The sequence below is a fragment of the Mauremys reevesii genome, linkage group 10 (assembly GCF_016161935.1).
Source record: "Mauremys reevesii isolate NIE-2019 linkage group 10, ASM1616193v1, whole genome shotgun sequence".
Lineage (NCBI taxonomy): Eukaryota > Metazoa > Chordata > Testudines > Geoemydidae > Mauremys > Mauremys reevesii.
Genome location: NC_052632.1, coordinates 74212546 through 74234180, shown reverse-complemented (window position 1 = coordinate 74234180; position 21635 = coordinate 74212546). Strand labels below are relative to the sequence as shown.

Sequence of the window (21635 nt, the reverse complement as noted above, 5' to 3'; positions counted from 1 at the left end):
TTATTTTACCCATTGCCACAACCTCCTGCTGCTTCGAGAGGAAAAGAACTAGAGCCATGCACAGGTCCATGCCCAGCTAGCCCTGAATAAGAGGAAGCAATAGACTGTCCCAGTTTGTAGGATGGGTGGGGAAGAGAATTAAGGGGAGTGCTAGTTCCAGTGCTGTAGCCTGTGAAGAAAATGGTTAACTATTACGCTCCAGTCTCTATGCTGCCTGGGGGCACGTCTCCTGCTTCTGGGCTACTTTAAAGGGCCTTTCAGAAATCATCTTGTCACTTCCCTGGAACATGAATCAGACCACGAACGCTATATTCATTTTAGTATTTTAATGTAAAAGAGGGCCATCTGAGAAGGAACAGATTATTGAGCTAACTGTTAAAGGAGAAGGGATACCATTGAATTATGGGAGTCATTACCAAGCCATAACTGAAATACCCCACACCTTGGAACTGCACCAGCACAAGAACTGCTGTCTTTTGTTCTCCCTCAAGTCTCCTCTGCTGAGAAAGGAGAGCACTGCATAAAGTGGTCACTGCTATGGCGGGTTAACACCCAATAGTTGGGGCCTGGCCCAATATGGGCAATGATGTATTTGGTGAGGGCGGAATGCTGCTGTTTCCTCTTAAACCTCCTCCACCTGCCTCAGCGTGTACTCCAGAATAGTGTCTAGGCCCCGGAACTTAAAATAGCCCCGGAACAACTTCTTTTGGAGCAGTAGGGGGAACCAGTAGACATCATCTGGCCACATGTGACTGAAAGGCACCTGATCCAGTTGAAACCACTGCGGACGCATTTCTAAAATAGGAAGGATAAAGAGGTTTGGGTAAACTTACTTCACTGCTCTTTTTTTTCATGCGGGGTGTCCTAGGAGGGAAGGAAAGCACTCCAACAACTATGATCCATAGGCCTGCACAGCTAGCTGGCTTCCTTATGGAGGGATTGTAGGGGGAAATTGTCCAGAGGAAGAAGCAGGACTCAGGGAGGCAATGGGCTGCTAATGTTGCTCAGACAACATATCCCTACTCAGCCACGACCTGCTTTCTAGTAAACCCTAGCAGGAAGCTTCTGATCAGGAGAATGAGGGCTGAAAGTCTAAAACTAATATTGAGGGTAGGGGGGGAAGAGAAATTCAATGTGCATCACAGAGGCCCACATAAGATTGGGACCAGCATCCCCCCTTCTCCACATAAGCTTTTAAGTATTAGGAAATCGGGGCAAACAAATCTTCTTTGTGCTGCCACTTGCCCTGTGCTCCTACCGTCACTTTCTGTTGGCTCTCCGTGAAAGGTGTCCGCCCGGAAGACGTGGACTTCCATGAGCTCAGAGTTACCTACAAACTCAAAGGTGATCTGACCCATCTTCTGCAAATTGTCTACAGTCAATCCGCTCTCTTCCAGCAGCTCCCTGCAAGAGGCACAGATATCTTTGCATGAGGGCGAGCAGTGGGAAAACACAAACTCAACAGTCAACGTCTATACACACACCACTCTGGGGTGAAAGCAGAGAGACAGCCTGCATCTTTTGCACAAATGTGGACAGAGAAATTGAGGGGGGAAGTTGACAACTTTAAGGCAGGACTGCCTAAAACTTCCTCAGCTTACGATCACATTGGCAACTTGTCAGGAGTGTAGAGGGTGCACCTGCCAGTGTAAGATGAGAGCAAAATGTAACTCAAAGTGCATAGGTCCCAGCAAGTATTGGTCCAGCTTGAATTCCAAATTGCCAGCCTACTTGGACCAAGATGGCTTGGAGCATGCTGGGACCTGCAATCTGCTGGGGCCACACACCTGTGTTAGATGAGCCCTATTAGAGCAAGGGCTAATGAGCCATTCCTAAATGATACATCATGAAATCCAGAAAGCAGGGAATTGTTAAAACTTTGTGTGTGTGAATGTTGCTGTTTGGATAATAATGGTGTATTCCAGACTCTACATGGGAGGATTGGCAGAAAATGGCACCCTGTGAGTAGAGATCTCAGTGGATTTAGGACAAGCCTACTGCCCATTGCCGGAAGCAGGCTTATTAAAAATGTTGTATATACTTGTTATAGGAAAAAAATCAATATTTAAAAAAAGAGACATTCTGGAGAAATTAGGTAGAGGAAAGATTAGGTTTAGCCTTTTACAGTTGAACTCTGTACTTTTGTACTAAATCAAGTTATTCAAACATTACTCCTCTTGCAAGGGGCAGATCCTTTTTAAGATACACTACAGCTGGGTGACAACTCTCACCATCTCCACCCTCACTTTTAATACTGAGCAGCTTTATGGGATCCTTCCCCAAGGCAGCACATAGTGCTTTGCAAATATCAGTTAAGCTTTCAGACATGTTGGTGAGGAAGGTAAGATATATAGGGATGTCTGCATTTACAGTGGAATTCAGCTACTGCTGAGGCTGAATGAAACTGCTGTTTAATAGCACAGGATACTAGGTAATGGTTCGAGACAGGAAGTCAATACTATATCCAGCTGAAATGCAGGGGGGATTTTGGAAGGTTGGATGCAATGATCAAAGCTGAAATTTGTTCAGAACTGTTGGGCTGGTATGCCTATTGTTATGAAAAGTGTCAATTTCTTCTCTGATGAGCACAAATAGCCACGTTTACATCTTATCTGAAAACACCATGCTGGGGGCTGTGCCACTGACCCAGAGAAGAGTGTTACTTTTGACTTGTCATCTCTGCTTCCAATGTGCACCTAAGGACCACAAAAGGTCTCTCATTTAAGTATTGATCTGGCTCCCCTTTTAATTCAGATATTCTGAATCTTCAGCAGTATTTTATTGGTCAAATATGTAACAGCTTTCATTTGCAGGTCTGAATTGCCAGTACAAAAACCTGTAGTGAACTGTGTTCAGAGGACAGAACTGCTGGGCTTCATTCCAATACTAATGCAGGATATCATCACAATCCATGTGATGCCAAATATTTTACATCTTATTTAGACCAGTGTAAATTGTGTCAACCATTACAAAAAAGCAGTGACTACAGTGAACTTGCTGTGTACACACTATGTGAAAGTAGGAGAGGCTAAAGGATATACTTAAAATTCTGCTATGTCTTCTCTGAAGTTGCCAGCCAGTTCCCCACTTCATCACACAGGGCTTGGGCCACTTGGGGAAAAAAATAGATGAACTGCTTTATTTACATAAATGCACTTTAGGCAGTTTTTTGCCTGCCCCTGACAGATTAGGTATGGAACTGTGAGCTTAGTCCAGGGCTCTTCCAATGTACAGCAATAACTCATAGTTTGAAAGCTACTGTATATTCAGCTGCAGTATTTAATTAAAGTTAGACTTGACTTTAAAATGAATGTGCAGTTGGATTTTATTATTATTTTTGGCAGGGCAGTAACTCCCAAGTTAAGTGTAATGGGAACCTTCTGTAAGGTATCAACCTCTCTCTGGCATCAATCCCATTTCAGAATTACACACTGATTTCATGGTTTGACTAATTTTAGTTGATCTTCCTGGAATAGATGATAGTGTCTAAAATAGATGTTTTCTCAGCAATAGAGCGTAAAGCTTCATTTCACAGGCTTCATTTCACGGGGTGTGACACTGCTATGGCTTTCTAAGCAGTTTGATACATCTGTGTACAGTCCAGTTCCCTACACCGTGGCTGGAAACATAATGGGTAAAAAATTAAACTAGAATAATGAACCACTTCAATGCTCCCTTAATAAGATAATGACATGGTGAACAATGTTGGGCGTTTGGGGGCTCTAGGGGATACTGTGTATCAAGTGAGGTACAGTAGCCATTGAAGCAGGAAACATAATTTGATACGTCTCAGATTAACAGTTAGTCATTATGTAGGCTAAGCCCTACCCAGAGATGGGATGGCACGAGAGAGCCAGATCCAACAGGCTGGTGCAATTGGTGGCTGAGCTAGTTCCCCAGAGTGCCACTGCTGCCAGCTCTGATGAGCTGCTACACGAGGGCTCCAGCTCAAGCTGCTACACACAGTCCAGAGCAACCTCCTTTGTCAGGGTGCTGACCACGCCGCTTGTGATCGCTGAAACATTCCAAGTATGGCTAAAAACTCCTACATGTTAAAGCCAAACAATGGTGCAAGTGGCCAGTGTACACCTATGAAATAGAACCTCAGTGCTGGTGTGCAGTACTTTGAGAACTTTACAAATACTTATTTAATGTTAAATTATTCAAAGCATCCCATTTACCCTATTTTCAGCAGTAGCAAGAGCCTAACAAACCAACAGCACACTGAAGAAAGGAGGCTCATCTCCCTCCTGCCATAAACTGTCAGTAACTCATCTGAAAGGCTGTTATATAAAATGCAGCCGAACAAGCTCTGTGAGAGACCAGTTGTCTGCAAAGTAAACTACTCTATGCAGAAGGGAGCTTCGGAATTCCCAGAAACAAGCAAAGCTAGCCAGTGTAACATACCCAGAGATTTACTGTAGCAATGCCAAACTCCCTGCCGTTCTGAAGGAAAATTCAGGCATTTGTGAAAGGGCTGGGAGGTTGGGAGACATGGGCTTATGTCAGAAGAACTCTTCTATATGAAGCTGACATTAAATTTTATATGAAATTACTGATTCAGCTGTGATCTGCCATGTTACCTTCTGCTGCAATCCCAACAGATCTCAAGACAAATAGGAGTGGGCTGGTTCAATCAATAATTGGAGAGAGACCCAAGTGCTGCAGAAAGTCAGTATTGGTGACTCAGTAGCTGGCACTCTTCCTTTCAGCCCTTACTGAAACAATCCCACAACACAGCCAAGGCAACTCTGTGCTGCTTATCTTTTGGATGAAACTTAAAACAGGTTTACCAGAGTCTCTGGCACTTTCAGAAAAACAGAGATATTAACTTGGTATCCTGGCCAAATTACAACTCATGTAATTACATTGTTTAGCACACTTCATCAGTCACGTCCTCAACTCATGTAGTGCATAGAGACTATTGCAATAGGTGCTACTTACAGCTCAAGGCATTTTCAGTGATGGGTGAAGTGATTCTCTACATAAGCCTTAGTAACCTGCCATACTTAATTAGTTTACAAAGTGCTCAGTGATCTTCCCACAAAAGACTTGCCACGTAATATTTAACTGGGCTAAGGCTTTTGTAATAAATTATGTTAAGGGGGGGGAAAAAAATCACCTGATCGGTGCTGCCGACTCTTGTGATTTTATTACAAGTCTCCTGATATTTGATGTTTTTCTTAAAGCTTCAGCTTTCATTTTTCAAAGAAAGTTTCCAGCCCTCAACATTGAAGATAAAAAACTTGAAAAACACAAACGGGAAAGATTCAAAACCCAAATGGCAAATAAACCCCCCAGTGTTTTTGTTTTAAATTATAATTTTTAAAGCCATCATGATTTTTTTAAAAGGGAGGCTGACTCATGGTTTCTAAATGCTAGAAGTTGGTGATACTCTCTTGTTACACACCTGACTTGGAGATGCCTGGCCAAATGACAGTTTGAATAGTTCAGAGAGAGGGACCACCCAGTCTGCCTGCCCCTTCTGGTTCAGTAAGGAGTCACCAACTGACCCATCAGTGCCCCATGTGGTCTTGCCTCCCACACCCCCACAGCACACATGTGCCCATGCAGTGCCCCACCCATCTCACCTGTGGGCTGCCTGCTCTATGGTCTCACCCGCTTGCACTTTGCCCCCGAATCCATTCCAGCGCCCAGCCCCGAATCCACGTTTCTTCATGCCCAGCAACACCTGCTGGGGCTGCACCACCAGCACCAGTGTGAAGAGCTTGCTTGTGAACATCGCTCCGTCTGTGCAAAGGGGAGATGGGTCTGAGCTGGGCACTGCTGGGAGATTGTGATCACACACCGTGGCCTGCGCCCGCAGCGCATGGGATACACAGGCAGGGGTGCTAGAACAATTCATCTAGTGGGGGAGCTGAGAGCCATTAGCCTAAACTATAAACCCTGGGTGTGTGATGGAAACCACTTCAAACCAGGCTGTGCGGTAGCACCCCCATTTCCAGCACCTATGTACACAGACTGCGTGCAGAGAAGGGGCACTAGTCAGTGGGTCATGCCCGCCCAGTCCTGTCCCCCACTTAGCCCCGGAGATTGCTGATTAAAGCCAATCCCCTCCCCCCCTTCAGCGCCCAGCCCATCACTGACCTATCCGCTCTCGGCCCGGCCGCTCCGCCCCCACCACCCATCACTAAGCTGGCCTGGCCTGGCCTGTCTCGCCCGCCATGACTAACCTGGTCTGCTCCGCCCTGCCCTCATCACTAACCTGGCCCAGCAGGACTCCCCCCCATCGCTAACCTGGCCCGTCCCGTCCCGTCCCGTCCCACATCAGTAACCTGGCCCAGCAGGGCTCCCCCCCATCGCATCACTACCTGGCCCGATCTGCTCCTCCCCATCACTCACCTGGCCCAGCAGGACTCCCGCCCCGTCCCGTCCCGTCCCGTCCCGTCCCACACCAGTAACCTGGCCCAGCAGGGCTCCCCCCCATCGCATCACTCACCTGGCCCAGCAGGGCTCCCCCCCATCGCATCACTCACCTGGCCCAGCAGGGCTCCCGCCCCGGCCTGGACCGTCCCACACCAGTAACCTGGCCGCCCCCGGCTCGGGCCGCCCCGACCCCCATCACTCACCTGCTCCGCTCCGCCCCCCGGCGGCCCCACGTGGAGCGGCCCGGCGGCGGCGGCGGTTGCTCCGTCGAAAAGGGCCCGGACGGAAGCAGGAGGCGGACCGGGCGCCCGAGCGAGGCTGCGGCGCGCAGAGCCGGAAAGCCGCTTTCTCCCCACCCCAACCCACCCCGCGCGGGGCCCAGCCGGAACCCGCGGCGCAGAGCGTGTTTCTGGGCGGGGAGGCCTCGGAGGAGACAGCGGGAGCCGGGCGCGGGGCTGCGGAGGCGCTTGGCTGCCGGCCGGAGCCATGAGCCGGTGAGGGGCCCGGCGGGGGGCTCCGGTGCTGCTGCCCGGGATCGGGGCGCTCAGCCCGGGTTGTTCTTCCCGCGGGCGGGCGGCACAGCGGGGAGCAGGGAACGGAACCGAGTGACAGCCCGGTCTAGAGACACTTGTGACTAGCCCCAGCACCGGCCCCTGGAGAGAGGGGTTTGAGGGCTCGCAGGGCGCTCCCTGCCCGTGGTGCTTTACGGGGCGCGGGGTGTGACTCCCCAGTGCTAGAATAAGACTCATTCCATCTCCCTTGTTCTGTTCCTCGCTTTTTGGGCCTGGAAGAGCTGTGTGCGCGCAAACAGCCTTTCCCCAAGGCCTGTCGCATCGGATAGGGCAGGGTACCACTTTTGAAAAACTTCAGACTTGTTCATATTTGAAATCTAGAAATAGGGACAGTTGGGGAGAAAAAAGGTGGGGCGCAGTTGTTGAACTCACTCAGTGAACTTGGTTTGAAATCTCTGGAACGGAAAGAAATTTTTGGTAGAGATGCAGAGGATTAACTGTTGTATGCTAAAACAACTGTCCCAAATGGGGAAATCAGTGTGTTATGGGGACAAAATTCTACTGCATGAGTCTGACACTGTGATGTTGAGCTGATACATTCCTTTGCATTATCATTGCATACCATGTGACAATGGGTTATGGCCCCTGAATAATGTGATACAATAATGTGACGACAAGCAACATCATCGAGAGGCGTCGCCGCCGAAATGCCACCGAATTTCGGCGGCATTTTGTCGGATGCTCGACCCCCGCCACGATCCTTCGTCTGGTGCCCGCCAGACGAAAAGGTTGGGGACCACTGCTTTAGAGACATATGGTTGTCAAGTGCACAGTGGTTATGCAGAAACAGATTAACTTCCCTTTCTTTTTTATAGTTATCAGAGGTTGGTGAGCACTTCCCTTCAGTGCCAATGGTTCCACACTGCAGCAGGACGTCTAAAGAGCAAAACGGGGGCAGAGCACCGCTGGCTGGAGCGACATCTTAAGGATCCATTTGTGAGGGCAACAAAACAACATAATTATCGTTGCCGGAGTGCTTTCAAACTGCTGGAGATAGATGACAAACATAAGGTTCTTCGTCCAGGGCTCTCTGTGATAGACTGCGGGGCAGCTCCTGGAGCTTGGAGTCAGGTTGCTGTACAGCGAGTTAATGCTTTGGGCACTGGTGAGTGCACATGCTTCGCACCCATAAGAACTAGACAATGCTGACTCAACCTGCAGTCTGTGAGGAGTGTCTTCTGCGCTACCAATAGATTTAGCTGAATGTGGGTGTGTGCTTACATTCAGCACAGTCATTAAGAGCTGTATAAAGTTTTAAGTATGTGGGGCTTTTTGTAACCATGATGGTCATAAAGAGGAGCAATTCCTATGGGGTGGAGAGGCCATCTTTAGGGACTACCCAACATTTCTCAAATGCGGCCACCTAGGCTTTTCTTGCGGCCACAGCCTCCTGGACAGTGATGGGGGTAGGAGGGAGCAGTGGCCCCTCCACCGGGACTGCCAGCAGTGGTTGGGCCCTGCTCCCCTCTGGAGACACACAAGCTGGAGGAGCAGGCGCCTAGTGAGTTCCCCACCTTCCCAGGGGCAGTGGGGTCAGGCTTCAGCCCTGGCGTGGTGGGTGGCAGGCTCCAGCCACGGGGCTTTGAGCTTCATTCCCCGGCCAGGTGGTGGTGGGCTCTAGCCCTGAGTTCACCCCCCATCACCCAGGCCCCGTCTGCCTCCCGTAGTGTCCCTCTGCCCTGGCCCCCTCTGCCTCCAAACCCACCACCCCATCCAGGGCTTGCCGGGTGGCTGAGTAAGTCTGCTGTGAAAAGTGATATTTGTATGTTTGTTAATATCACTTTTCACAGACTTAATATCTAGCAAGTCTTTAATAAAAAAACAAAACAAAAAAGCAAAAGAAGCAACAAGAAAAAAGACAAGAATGTGCAAAGCATCTTATTTGTGTTTCTGTTCTGTTTAGGTCCAGTAAAGAATAGAGACAACTGTACATTATTTTTATTCTTGAGTTTGCAAAAAAAAATCCTACATAAAAATAAATTACAATGATTTGGACACGTATATGCATAGACACCAATTTCCTCTTTACCCTGGGGAGTGCTCAACCCCCCTTCTGCCCCAGGCCTGCCCTCACTCCACATCTTCTCCCAAGCCCTGGCTCTGCCCCAGTTCCAGACTCAGCTCCACCTGAAGGCCCTGTCTCGCCCCTTCCTGCCTCTGCTCTGCCCCCAGCCCGGCCCCCACTCCACCCCTTACCCCAAGGCCTCATCCCTGTCCCACCTCTGCTCTGCCACTGCCCTATCTTTTTCTGCCCCCCCCCGAGCATGCCCCATCCCTGCTCCTCTCCTCCTTCCCAGTGCTTCCTGCATGCCGTGGAACAGCTGATTGTGGCGGGCCGGGAGGTGCTGGGAGGGAGGGGGAGGAGTTGATCAGTGGGGCTGCCTGCAGGTGGGCGGGAAGCAGTGTGGGGGAGCTTGGCTGCCGGTTGGTGCTAATCATCTGCCAATTTTCTTCTGTGGACAGAGTTGGCGCCAATGCATATATGTGCATACACCTCTACCTCGATATAACACTGTCCTCGTGAGCCAAAAAATCTTACTGCGTTATAGGTGAAACTGCGTTTTAGCGAACCTGCTTTGATCCGCCGGAGTGCGCAGCCCTGCCTCCCCGGAGCACTACTTTACCGCGTTATATCCGAATTTGTGTTATATTGGGTTGTGTTATATCGGGGTAGAGGTGTATTTATTTTTTTTCCCCCAAAGTTAATTAAATATTTTAGGAAAAACTGTCAGAGCGGCCCCCAGCAAGAGTTGGTGGCCACACTGTGAGGCCACCAGAAATGTGTTATGAGAACCCAGGAGACAGATGATCTATTGTAGAAGTGGCTAAAGCTCTTACATTGAGCTACTCTATGGGGTATTATAGAGGGTTGGGCATAGGGGAAATGGGGGGCTGTCCCCATCTCTGCCACTAGCTTAGGATATGTCTATGCTAGAAACATGCTGCACTGTAGATACTTACTACAGTGATGGAAGAGGTTGCTCCATCGCTGTAGTAAATCCACTTCTCCGAGACCAGTGGGTAACCTTAGGCAAGAAGCTTAGCTTAGCTTCTGTGTAACTTAATTTCCTGTTCTGTAAACATGGTGGTAACATTGACCTCCTAGAGGTGTTGTGTTTTAATTCATTAATGTTTGTAAGGTGCTGTATACCAGGGAAAACTACTATTGTTATTGGCTGACTCTGGCACAGTCTTACTGTTGACACACTGGGTAGAGATGGATGAAGAGGCTTTCTGGAATATCGATCATTAAAGGAAAGCTTGCTTTTCTTTTTTTAAATTTGCTAAAAATAACTAGGGTGAGATGAACATCATAAATGAGCATCCTGGTTATAGGAGGGCTAGACGGCACTTTGTCAATGTGTGGTATAGGTTTGTGTATTGAACTCTGAGGAAACTCATGAATATGACTTTTGTATTGTTAGCAGCTCTTGTAATAAGAGTGATTAATTTGGAGGTAAGGAGGTGTCTTGCATCTTCCATTCTTGCATTAACTCTTTCTTTCCTAGATCCTAATGCCCCTGTTGGTTTTGTCCTTGGAGTTGACCTTCTTCATATTCCCCCCCTGGAAGGAGCAGTCTTCCTTCCCAATGCTGATATTACAGATCCAGTCACGCTTAAGAAGATCCAAGAGCTCCTTCCTACAGAGAGGGCAGATGTTATCTTGAGTGACATGGCACCTAATGCCACAGGGATCCGAGAGCTAGATCATCAGAAGTTGATTAACTTGTGCTTGACCCTTTTGGATCTGTCCCAAAGTATCTTGCGGCCAAGGGGAACCATCCTCTGTAAATTCTGGGATGGACGGGACACCCATCTGCTCCAAAACAGACTAATGGAGCACTTCCAAGATGTGAGAACTATAAAGCCTCAGGCCAGCCGGAAAGAGTCAGCAGAGATCTATTACTTGGCAAAACTGTACAACGATGGAGTGAAACATCAGAGACACTGATGATTGTGTCTGCCCTTATTGCAGTGGTTGTCAGTCACTGACTGGATACGTTGATCTGAAGCGTACTTTAAAAAAAAAATCACAGCACTGAGACTCTGAAATTGAATTGCTTTATTTTTAAGCCTAATTTGGTGAAATCTGTCATTTATGTAACACCATAGGTGTCCATCATGGTTTATAGATACAAAATAAAACAAGGTTGTTGCCCCACTGAGTTTATAATCTAATTAGGCAAGTAAGAACATCCAGTCTAACTCCTCACCTGGGAAGAAAGCTCTTGGAAATTATATAAAACCTGCCTGTGGAGGATGGAAATACAAATAAAACACTAGTTACAGATTTGTTTACATGTGTATGTTTATTCCAAATTGCTACTCTGTGACTGTAGTCATGCTTTGGACAAAATGTAAGGCAGTTGTCAATCCGAGAGTGAAGAGAAGGGAACTATGAGTCAGTTTTACTTCCTCTGCATTTTTCATAAAAGTTAGTGCAATGTATTAGTGCACTCTTTGCCAAATAACCACATGGGCTGAAAATTTTCATGTCAGCTGTTTTCTGGAAAACTTCAGCCAAAATGGTTAAGCTGTTTCTAAGAAAGAGGCTAGGAAAAATGCATGTTTTACCTGTATTAAAAACTTCAGGTGATTTATTTTTTTGAGAAGGTCTGTTGTGCCCAGGCTTTGGAGCAGGGTCTTGAAGCTTGGAAGAGGAGTGGCCTTTTTGTCATGGCTGTGCCTTTTGTTGTCCCCATGACAATCCAACCACATGTAACCAGCTTACAAGCCTCTGAAAAATCAGTTTTTACATGTGCTCAAATCGAGTCCTGTTAGAGCTTAGTAGCTAAATTCCCTAAAGAGTTTGTCTTCACTTGGCATGCTCTAGCCCTGGGCTGAGCAGGATTTTCCCTGCAAATACAGCTCTAGCCTGCTGAGCCCCAGAGGCATAGAAAGCAAAGTGCTGGAGGCTCTCTCATGCAGCCTCAGAAAAGAGCTGGTCAGAGTCACTTGTGTGCATGGTGGAAGCATAGGTGGGAATCCCAGTTTAGCAGTGTAAGGAGGTTTACAAAGTTCACATTTTAGTTACTGTGATTTATTTTGGATTTCTGTTTAAACACTTGGTTTGATTAAACTGCACCCTCCCTTGAGAGTGGGATGGGCATGAATGGCTGAAGCTAACAGTGGGCATCCTTAGGGCTACTGCTGGAGAGGGGAGACTGGGATGTGAATTGCTGAGTTTCTCAGCCTTGTAGCCATCATTTCTAGGCAGAGGTGGCAAAGGTGCAATTGCATACCAAAAAAGAGTGAGGAAGGAAAGTGGGAGTGAGAATTCATTAATTTTTATCTACTTGCAGAGGGACGGCAACAGGATCTTAAAAAAGGACACAACTCTTCATTCCTTCAGGCCTCTTCCAGTGCCAACAGTGCACTTTGGGCATATTCTTCTACTCCTGACAGCACTAATGCTTGTCACTGATGTGATTCCAAATCCAGTGCATGCACAGTTATATTGCTACTAATGTTTTTTGTCCAGGTTACTCATTTATTTTGCTCATTTTGTAAGCTCTTCATCTCTTCTGGGAAGGAAGCAAAAAACATGCTCAGTAGAGGACAGAATGTGATCAGGTCTGGCTGGCTGGAAGTGGGGCCTGTGGGGGTGTATGATCCTAGAAGTCCCTCCTGATGCTTCTGTCTGTGAAGAAGTGGCAGGGGAAGGTTCTCTGCAGGTGTCCGGTCCAATCTGATAGCAGAGCTGCATGGTTCAAAGGATGGAATGCAGGCATTGTTGTCACTGTGGTCAGGCGTTGTGAAGATCTGGGTGGGCCAGGTGGGATACTCACTCTCCCTGTGGCATGCTGGCAGCACAACTGTAGCATGGTGCCTCCTGCCTAGTTGGCGGAGGGATGGTCACCTGCAATGGGGCCTCATGCCCTTTGTGTCCCCTATTAGAATAACCATTGTTGTTAAACATTTGTATTGCACTTGAGCTGGGAGGCCCTAAAAGAAGTCCAGCTCCCAGGGTGGTAGGCACTGTACGTACACAGAGTGGGAGACAGTCCCTACCAGGAATAGCTGATACAGTCTAAAGTACCCAAGGAGGAGAGAGAGGAAATATCACACTGAAGCACAGAGTGAGCAAGGTCACAGCAAAGCTGAGACTGGAACCCAGCTCTCCCGAACCCTAGTCCAGGGTCTGAATCACAAAATCATCCTTCCACTCCGGAAGAAAGTGGCAGGTCTCCCATATACAGTGTTGCCATGACACTCAGGGGTTTACTCTACCGCGCTGGGGAATAAGGAATTGCACGCGTGCTCCCGGCATTACGGTAAGAGGAGAACAGAGGCGCTAAAGCTAGGATACAAGTATAATCCGAGCATTACGGTAAGAGGCGGGGCTGGTCTCGCGCGAGCTGGGCGCGAGTTCTCGTGAGATCTCGGTGCAGGACAAGGAGGGAGATCCAAGCAGGAGCGACGGAGCCGGCTGCGGCGGGTGAGCGTGAGAGGCCCGCGCAGCGCCCCGCCGGCCTCGACCCCAGGGCGGTAGCTGGACTGGCCGCTCCCTCCCGCTCCGTGGCATCACGGGGCCCTCCTTCCCCACAGCCCCCCCCGACACCGGGCAGCGGCACAGGGCCCAGCCCCCCCCCGACAGCGGCACAGGCCCCTGACCCCCCTCCGCCGGGCAGCAGCACAGGGCCCCGCCCCGACACTGACACCCCGACACCGGGCAGCGGCACAGGCCCCTGACCCCGACACTGACCCCGACAGCGGCACAGGCCCTGACCCCCGACGCTGACACCCCCGCCCGGGCAGCAGCAGAACAGGGCTCCCCGCCGCCACCGGGCAGCGGCACAGGGCCCCGCCCCGACACTGACCTCCCCGGCACCGGGCAGCAGCAGCACAGGGCCCCGCCCCTGACACTGCCCCCGGGTAGCAGCACAGGGCCCCGCCCCCAACACTGACACCCCCGCCGGGCAGCAGCATAGGGCCTCCCACCCCCGACACTGACCTCCCCGCCCCTCGCCCGGGCAGCAGCAAGGGCCCTGCCTGCCCCCGCCCCCAATCCCATCCCCCTGGGGCAGCAGCACAGGGCCCTGCCTGCCCCCCCGAGACCCATCCCTCGGGGCAGCGGCACAGGGCCCCGCTCCCCCCAAACCCCATCCCCTGGGGCAGCAGCACAGGCCCCTCCCCCGCACAACCCCATGCCCTGAGGTATCAGTACAGCACCCTCCCCCCAGCAGAACCCCATCCCCCGGGGCAGCAGCACAGGGCCCCCCCCTGCAGAACCCCATCCCCTGGGGCATTAGCACAGGGCCCTGCTCCCTGACACTGAAGCTCCCCCTGAACTCTTCCGGGGCAGCAGCAGCACAGAGCCCTGCCCCCAAAAGGACCCCCGGGGCAGCAGCAGCATAGGGCCCTGCCCCTTGACACTGACCCTCCCACGCTTGGGCAGCAGCGCAGGGCCCCGCTCCCCCCGACACTGAACCCCCTTGGGCAGCAGTGGTTTTGGTTTTGCATGTTGTATGTGTAGGGCCCTACCAAATTCAATGTCTATTTTGGTAAATTTCACGTCAGAGGATTTTTAAAATCTGAAATTTCACAATTTCAGATATTTAAATCTGAAATTTCAAATGGGTGTAACTGGGGGTCCTGACCCAAAAAGGGGTTGTGGAAGGATCACAAGGCTATTGTAGGGGAGTTGTGGTATTGCCACTCTTACTTCTGCACTGCTGCTGGCGCTGCCTGCAGAGATGGGCAGCTGGAGAGTGGCAGCTGGTGGCTGGGAGCCCAGCTCTGAAGGCAGCGCCACTGCCAGCAGCAGTGCAGAAATGAGGGTGCCATGGTATGTTGCCACCCTTCAGTGTCACCACTGGAGGTGGGTCTGACCTGGCCTTGGGAGTGGCCCGTGCTGGGGAAGGGGAAGTCCCATCCCTCCACTGCCTGGCTGGGGCTAGCAGCTGGAGCCTGGAGCAAAGTAGGAGCCCCTGGCCGGGGTGCCCCAGGCCCTGCTCCTCCCAAGTGCTTGGGTGTTAAAGGGCCCTTGGGTTGGCTGTGGGTGGGTGACCCCCAAATCCTAGTGAGGCAAATAGAAAGGAGCACAAACACTGCCAACTTAAGTGCAAGAGTGTAATAAGAAAAGCCAAAGAGGAGTTTGAAGAACAGCTAGCCAAAAACTCTAAAGGTAATAACAAAATGTTTTTTAAGTACATCAGAAGCAGGAAGCCTGCTAAACAACCAGTGGGGCTCCTTGATGATCAAAATACAAAAGGAGCGCTTAAAGATGATAAAGTCATTGCGGAGGAACTAAATGGATTCTTTGCTTCAGTCTTCACGGCTGAGGATGTTAGGGAGATTCCCAAACCTGAGCTGGCTTTTGTAGGTGACAAATCTGAGGAACTGTCACAGATTGAAGTGTCACTAGAGGAGGTTTTGGAATTAATTGATAAATTCAACATTAACAAGTCACCGGGACCAGATGGCATTCACCCAAGAGTTCTGAAAGAACTCAAATGTGAAGTTGCGGAACTATTAACTAAGGTTTGTAACCTGTCCTTTAAATCGGCTTCAGTACCCAATGACTGGAAGTTAGCTAATGTAACGCCAATATTTAAAAAGGGCTCTAGGGGTGATCCCGGCAATTACAGACTGGTAAGTCTAACGTCGGTACCGGGCAAATTAGTTGAAACAATAGTAAAGAATAAAATTGTCAGACACGTAGAAAAACATAAACTGTTGAGCAATAGTCAACATGGTTTCTGTAAAGGGAAATCAATGTCTTACTAATCTATTAGAGTTCTTTGAAGGGGTCAACAAACATGTGGACAAGGGGGATCCGGTGGACATAGTGTACTTAGATTTCCAGAAAGCCTTTGACAAGGTCCTTCACCAAAGGCTCTTACATAAATTAAGCTGTCATGGGATAAAAGGGAAGGTCCTTTCATGGATTGAGAACTGGTTAAAGGACAGGGAACAAAGGGTAGGAATTAATGGTAAATTCTCAGAATGGAGAGGGGTAACTAGTGGTGTTCCCCAAGGGTCAGTCCTCGGACCAATCCTATTCAATTTATTCATAAATGATCTGGAGAAAGGGGTAAACAGTGAGGTGGCGAAGTTTGCAGATGATACTAAACTGCTCAAGATAGTTAAGACCAAAGCAGATTGTGAAGAACTTCAAAAAGATCTCACAAAACTAAGTGATTGGGCAACAAAATGGCAAATGAAATTTAATGTGGATAAATGTAAAGTAATGCACGTTGGAAAAAATAACCCCAACTATACATACAACATGATGGGGGCTAATTTAGCTACCACGAGTCAGGAAAAAGATCTTGGAGTCATCGTGGATAGTTCTCTGAAGATGTCCACGCAGTGTGCAGAGGCGGTCAAAAAAGCAAACAGGATGTTAGGAATCATTAAAAAGGGGATAGAAAATAAGACTGAGAATATATTATTGCCCTTATATAAATCCATGGTACGCCCACATCTTGAATACTGTGTACAGATGTGGTCTCCTCACCTCAAAAAAGATATTCTAACACTAGAAAAGGTTCAGAAAAGGGCAACTAAAATGATTAGGGGTTTAGAGAGGGTCCCATATGAGGAAAGATTAAAGAGGCTAGGACTCTTCAGCTTGGAAAAGAGAAGACTAAGTGGGGATATGATAGAGGTATATAAAATCATGAGTAATGTTGAGAAAGTGGATAAGGAGAAGTTATTTACTTATTCCCATAATACAAGAACTAGGGGTCACCAAATTAAATTAATGGGCAGCAGGTTTAAAACAAATAAAAGGAAGTTCTTCTTCACGCAGCGCACAGTCAACTTGTGGAACTCCTTACCTGAGGAGGTTGTGAAGGCTAGGACTATAACAATGTTTAAAAGGGGACTGGATAAATACATGGTGGCTAAGTCCATAAATGGCTATTAGTCAGGATGGGTAAGAATGGTGTCCCTAGCCTCTGTTCGTCAGAGGATGGAGATGGATGGCAGGAGAGAGATCACTTGATCATTGCCTGTTAGGTTCACTCCCTCAGGGGCACCTGGCATTGGCCACTGTCGGTAGACAGATACTGGACTAGATGGACCTTTGGTCTGACCCGGTACGGCCTTTCTTATGTTCTTATGACCATTGCCTCCCTGGCCCACGTCATCCACCCCTAAGGCTGTCTCTGTCATCCCAAAAAGTGATGCCCCCCCATACCATGCTACCCTCACTTCTGAGTTGCTGCTAGTGGCAGCTCTGCCTTTAGAGCTGGATGCCCAGCTGGCAGCCACTGCTCTGAAGACAGTGCAAAAGTAAGAATGGCAATACTACGACCCCCCTACAATAGCCAGATTTCATGGTCTGTGACTTGTTTTTCATGGCCATGAATTTGATAGGGCCCTATGTATATGGGAAGAACGTGGACTCCAGAGCAGGGGTTTTCACAACAAATTTGTTGGTGGCCTCAGAGTGTGGCCACCAACTCTTGCTGGTGGCTGCTCAGAGAAACCTGTCTCTGTCCCTGCCTCCCGTGGCCCTTCAGTGAGAGCCTCACCCCCACCCCAGGTGGGTCAGGAATTCAACAGCTGCCTGTAGAGTCCCTGGTTCCCCATGCCTGACTGGGAAGGAATGAAGGAGCTGCCTGGGGGAGCATTCCAGCAACTGAAAGCTGCAACCGCCTCCTCTGACAAGAGCTGCCTCCAGCACTGCGCACACCGTGTCTCCAGAGGCACTGCCTGGGGCCCCTGAGGAGGCTGTGCTGTGCAGAGTACCAGTCCCCGCTGCAGGGAGGAACTGCTGCTTTGCCCCCACAATCTGCTCCCCCCGCCCCTGCTTTGGAGGCTGTTGTGGCTGAAAAAAAATCCACTGGTGGCTGCATATGGCCCTGGTGGCCGCATTTGAGAAACTGCTGCTCTAGAGTGACTTGAAGAAAGCGGGTATGCCTTCCCTGAGGTACAGCAGTGAATCGGATTGTAAGCTGCCCTGGATGTTTCACTTTTGGCTTTGTGTGTTTGTGTTTACAGCAGAGAGCTCACAATGGAGAACCTGGAGGATAATACAACTGTGTTCTCCACCCTGAGATCTTTCAATAAGTTCATTTCACAGCGTGTGGAGGGGGCATCTGGGCCAGCCACACCAGGATCATTTCAAAGTACCTTGCATATGCAGTACCAGCAGAGGGTGCAGGTGAGACATCCCTGGCTCACTGACAGCTGAAGTGTCACTACAGTCAAGAGTTTAGATTTCGTTTGGTCTTGCACATGGAAATGTTTTTTTAGTTAGGCGATGGGGGCTGTCCCTTCTTACATTGCTATCCCTACATTGTCAATGATGGAGATAATTTGCACCCAAAATAAAACTCTTAATTCCTTTAATTTTTTTTTTAAAGTGAGTTATGGGCCTGACTCTTTGTCCTGATTAATTAAGGGGCTCCCTTAAATTCTTCCCCATTAAGTTATCTGTAGGCCAACTCAGGCATCTGTATTGTGATTTCCCTTCATCCTGCCCCACAATTGAGCTTAACTGATGGCTTGCTTGCAGGGTTGGACAGTTTTTCCTGGCTTGGATAGCTCTCTCTTGAAAACGTACTGTCAGCTGGGCTAAACTATCTGTGGTGTGTTTATGATATTGACTCTGAGGACTGAATTGAGATCACCAAATTCGTTCCATTGAGGCCCTTTATCTGGGCCAGAATTGTAGCCCTGGAAGCATAAATGTCTAATTTACTAAACCAGTCTTCATGGATACTATGGTGTGACGGTGCTGCCCGTGGGAGCCAGCTGAGGTCACTCAATCAGGGTGAACTGCAAACCAAACGGGGCAGACAAACCCCAGATGCTGGTGGTTATTCCAATACTTAGATTTACCAACCAGCACAAAACAGCTTCTACAGCACCTCACTGGTCACTTAGAAGTCCAAACCACGCAGTTCCCTTAAAGTGCCCAGCCTCAGGCCTCCGTCCAGACACACCTGTCAGATATGATGATGATTCCTAAGAATCTTACTTCATCATATAAAAGAAAAGGTTCTTCCAATCCCAAAGGATCAGCCACATACCCAGGTCCAATTATAACTTAGATCTTACCCAAAATACACGCTACAGCCAATTCTTATTAACTAAGCTAAAATTTATTAAAAAGAAAAGATAGAGAGTGTTGGTTAAAAGATTAATCTACAGACAGACTTGAATTCAATTCTTGAGGTTCAGATACACAGCAGAGATGAGCTTGTAGTTGCCAAAAGTCCTTTTAGAAATAGTCCAGAGGTTATAGTCCAAGTTCCATATCCAGGGTGGCTCCAGTCAATGACTGGGGATCTCAATCCTTGTGGCTTAAGGTCTCCCCCTCTTGAAACCCAAAGCAGATCTGAGATGAAGAAGGATCGTGTCCCAGGCTTCTTATACATTTCCAGCAGCCTTTCAGCCTGAGAAAACAATAGGCTCAACTCCTTCTCCCAAACATCCTGGCAATTAGCACAGAGTAATTTACCCATTAAACAGTTCAGATACAGGTTAGCACAACCTTCAAAGAGACACAGAGACAATAATACTATTTTACTCAAGTATCATTATAAATGTTAATATTCCTTTTTTTGATCTTTGAATTAAAACTATAGCAATAGACAAGACTTGTTTGCTGACATCCCAAGCCCTGAGCAAACATCTCCCCTTCTACCTCTAACAATGCAGGCTTGCATTTCAAAGCTCTAGTCATTTACATATCTTCCTAACCCGTCCTTGAGGTTCACCCCTGGGTTAGGTCAGTCGGTGAGGTGAGTTAATTAACTCTTTCTGGCCCTGCCATCTTTCAATGAGATATTGTATCACAGTCATAACGTCACATATGGTGATGGCATTTCAGCAATACCTAAGATAGCTTAGACAAATCTCCCTTAAAGTTCTTGTGTTCTGTAGCTTTGTTTTGGATCTCTAGTTATGTTTCTGAATGTAAAATAAGGCTTTGTCATGTTTATTTTAATTTCCATTGCATTTAAAGTTCTGACTATAATATTTTAATCTCCTTACTCTTTTTTTGTGTGTGACATATCGCTGGTTGTGGAGTCTTCAGTGAATGTGTGTTGAGGTCTGGGATTCTGATTGTCTTTATGAAACATGAATATTTCCTCCATGTTCAAAGTGCTCTGTTGATTCCTTCAGTGCTCCTAGATTGCACAGGAGTACTGGCAGTAGTTTTACAGAAAAAATGCATTCATGTAAATAACAATTAGGTTGTACCTTGTATGTCTAATTGCAGTGGGAAAAACCTGCTACTTTGCTTAGCACTTAGTTTCACACATGTAAGTATGGGGCCTGATCCCTGACCCTTGACTAGCTCCTGTTTCTTCTTTGAGAAGGCCAAAGAAATCTGTAATAGGAGTCTTTTTAGTTTTGTGTGTGGTAAGTGTATTGTAGAAGGGAGCTTCTGTAATGATTGGTGTGGGAAATTTGGAGTCAAGATCCCAAAATTCACCCATACTCCCATTTTTAGCTATCACTGAGTCACTGTGTGATCTTGGGCATGTCACTTAACTCTTGGTCCTCAGTTTCCCCATCTGCTAAATGGGTATGATGATACTTATCTACCCCATATAGGACATGATGGGCTAAATATATCCAGGTTTGTAAAGTAATTTGAAAGCCAAAGCTGGAGGGCATTGTAGAAAGACAAAATATTATTGCTTTTCTGCTGATTGTGTGTTTTTATGTCTCTCTTCACATGGAAACTGATCAGATGGAGGAAGAAGCTGGGCAAATCCGTTCCAAATCTCAGCTCCTGCAAGTGGAACGGGAGAAGATGCAGATGGAGCTGAGCCACAAAAGAGCTCGCATTGAGCTGGAGAAGGCAGCTAATACTAATGCTAGGAGCTATGAGGTAGGTGTGGTATTCATGTTATCTGACAGCCAAGGCTCCAGTCAGAGCATCTTGAGATCATTAAAACTTTGTTGCATGGTTGACAAATAGTCTGATACTGATCTGGCCACATGATAGTCTATAAATGCATTTATTTAGCACTCTGTTGCTCATCAGTATAAAACAAAAGGAGATTCAGGGCTGCTGCATTAAACCTTGTTTCTTCCAGAAGCGTTTAAACTTCATTTGGCACAATTGCAAACATTTGGTATGTTTGACTGTAATGAAAGCAACACCAGTCATGCAACTGCCATACAAGAGAAGCTGCACTGATAAGACGCTGAGCTCTAGTCAGCGACTATTAGCTTCGTTGCCTTCTGGTTGTATGCCCAGATGTGTTTGCTTAGCTCTGTTGCTCAAATAAGCAGCAGAGTTTGTGGGCTTTGTCATCCTATAAAGCTCTTAGCGTCTCTCCAAAGTTCAGCTGCTTAAAAAAAAAAAAAATCAATCCAGCAAAATATTATAAGGATACTGGGAGACAGATTTACTCTGTAGCTGTGGGTCACTGAGTAAATTCCTGGTTCTGCCTCAAGTCAGGTGATCTTGCAATTAAGCCAAGAACAGTTCAAACCTGAATCGAGCTGAGTCAGTCACAGAAACCCTTAAAATACTGGTACAAAAAGGGAGCATCACTAATCCAGCAGTGTGGTAATTACCCTGCTCAAATTTGGTGCTTCATGAGTCACGTGGATAAAGATTTTAGGAACCTTGCATTGCTTTGCATAATCCTTGCTTAGTATGTAAATCTGTGGCCCGATTTGCTTTGATTAGCAGAGCAATTTGCTTTACAATTTTCAATAAGTGCTAATCAATTTGAGTTAGAAATGAACTTGAAA

The 21635-nt window shown here is 47.9% G+C and overlaps 3 protein-coding genes across 13 annotated transcripts in view; 2 read left to right on the top strand and 1 right to left on the bottom strand.

Annotated features, from left to right (window-relative positions):
• Positions 1–244: 244 nt before the first annotated feature.
• NUDT1 (nudix hydrolase 1) lies at positions 245–6719 on the bottom strand. Of its 5 annotated transcripts, none has more exons than XM_039492885.1 (4): positions 6591–6719; positions 5620–5751; positions 1259–1404; positions 245–795 (listed from the first exon to the last, which is right to left on the bottom strand). In XM_039492885.1, exons 3-4 carry the CDS (start codon positions 1356–1358, stop codon positions 623–625), a joined length of 273 nt encoding a protein of 90 aa, XP_039348819.1. In that variant the 5' UTR covers positions 1359–1404; positions 5620–5751; positions 6591–6719; the 3' UTR covers positions 245–622. The 5 variants fall into 5 exon arrangements, with proteins under 5 accessions (XP_039348819.1, XP_039348818.1, XP_039348817.1 ...); XM_039492884.1 differs by having other exon boundaries at positions 5592–5751; positions 6591–6718; XM_039492883.1 differs by lacking the exon at positions 6591–6719 and adding an exon at positions 6498–6568 and having other exon boundaries at positions 5592–5751.
• Positions 6720–6732: 13 nt separating this feature from the next.
• On the top strand, positions 6733–11258 carry MRM2 (mitochondrial rRNA methyltransferase 2). The gene is made up of 3 exons (XM_039492879.1): positions 6733–6881; positions 7775–8064; positions 10469–11258. The coding sequence occupies exons 1-3, from the start codon at positions 6874–6876 to the stop codon at positions 10909–10911; spliced, it is 741 nt and encodes a 246-aa protein (XP_039348813.1). The 5' UTR covers positions 6733–6873; the 3' UTR covers positions 10912–11258.
• Positions 11259–13303: 2045 nt separating this feature from the next.
• MAD1L1 (mitotic arrest deficient 1 like 1) overlaps positions 13304–21635 on the top strand; it is a 502922-nt gene continuing 494590 nt past the window's right edge. For 5 of the 7 annotated variants that reach the window (XM_039492582.1, XM_039492583.1, XM_039492584.1 and 2 more), the window contains exons 1-3: positions 13304–13398; positions 17913–18075; positions 20620–20760. In XM_039492582.1, coding sequence (XP_039348516.1) covers positions 17926–18075; positions 20620–20760 — 291 coding nt within the window. In that variant the 5' untranslated portion in view covers positions 13304–13398; positions 17913–17925. The remainder of the gene's footprint in view (positions 13399–17912; positions 18076–20619; positions 20761–21635) is intronic. The other 2 variants (XM_039492580.1, XM_039492581.1) reach the window with 2 other exon arrangements.

What these genes read in the sequence shown, in the direction of transcription:
- MRM2 (XM_039492879.1), top strand. An exon ending in AGTTAATGCTTTGGGCACTG is followed by an intron (nt 8,065 to 10,468) that starts GTGAGTGCACAT and finishes TTTCTTTCCTAG; the next exon opens with ATCCTAATGCCCCTGTTGGT.
- NUDT1 (XM_039492881.1), bottom strand. Translation starts at nt 6,149, where the DNA reads ATGGGTGGTGGGGGCGGAGCGGCCGGGCCGAGAGCGGATAG. An exon ending in CGGGGGCAAAGTGCAAGCGG is followed by an intron (nt 1,405 to 5,619) that starts GTGAGACCATAG and finishes TGCCTCTTGCAG; the next exon opens with GGAGCTGCTGGAAGAGAGCG. An exon ending in AGAGCCAACAGAAAGTGACG is followed by an intron (nt 796 to 1,258) that starts GTAGGAGCACAG and finishes TTCCTATTTTAG; the next exon opens with AAATGCGTCCGCAGTGGTTT.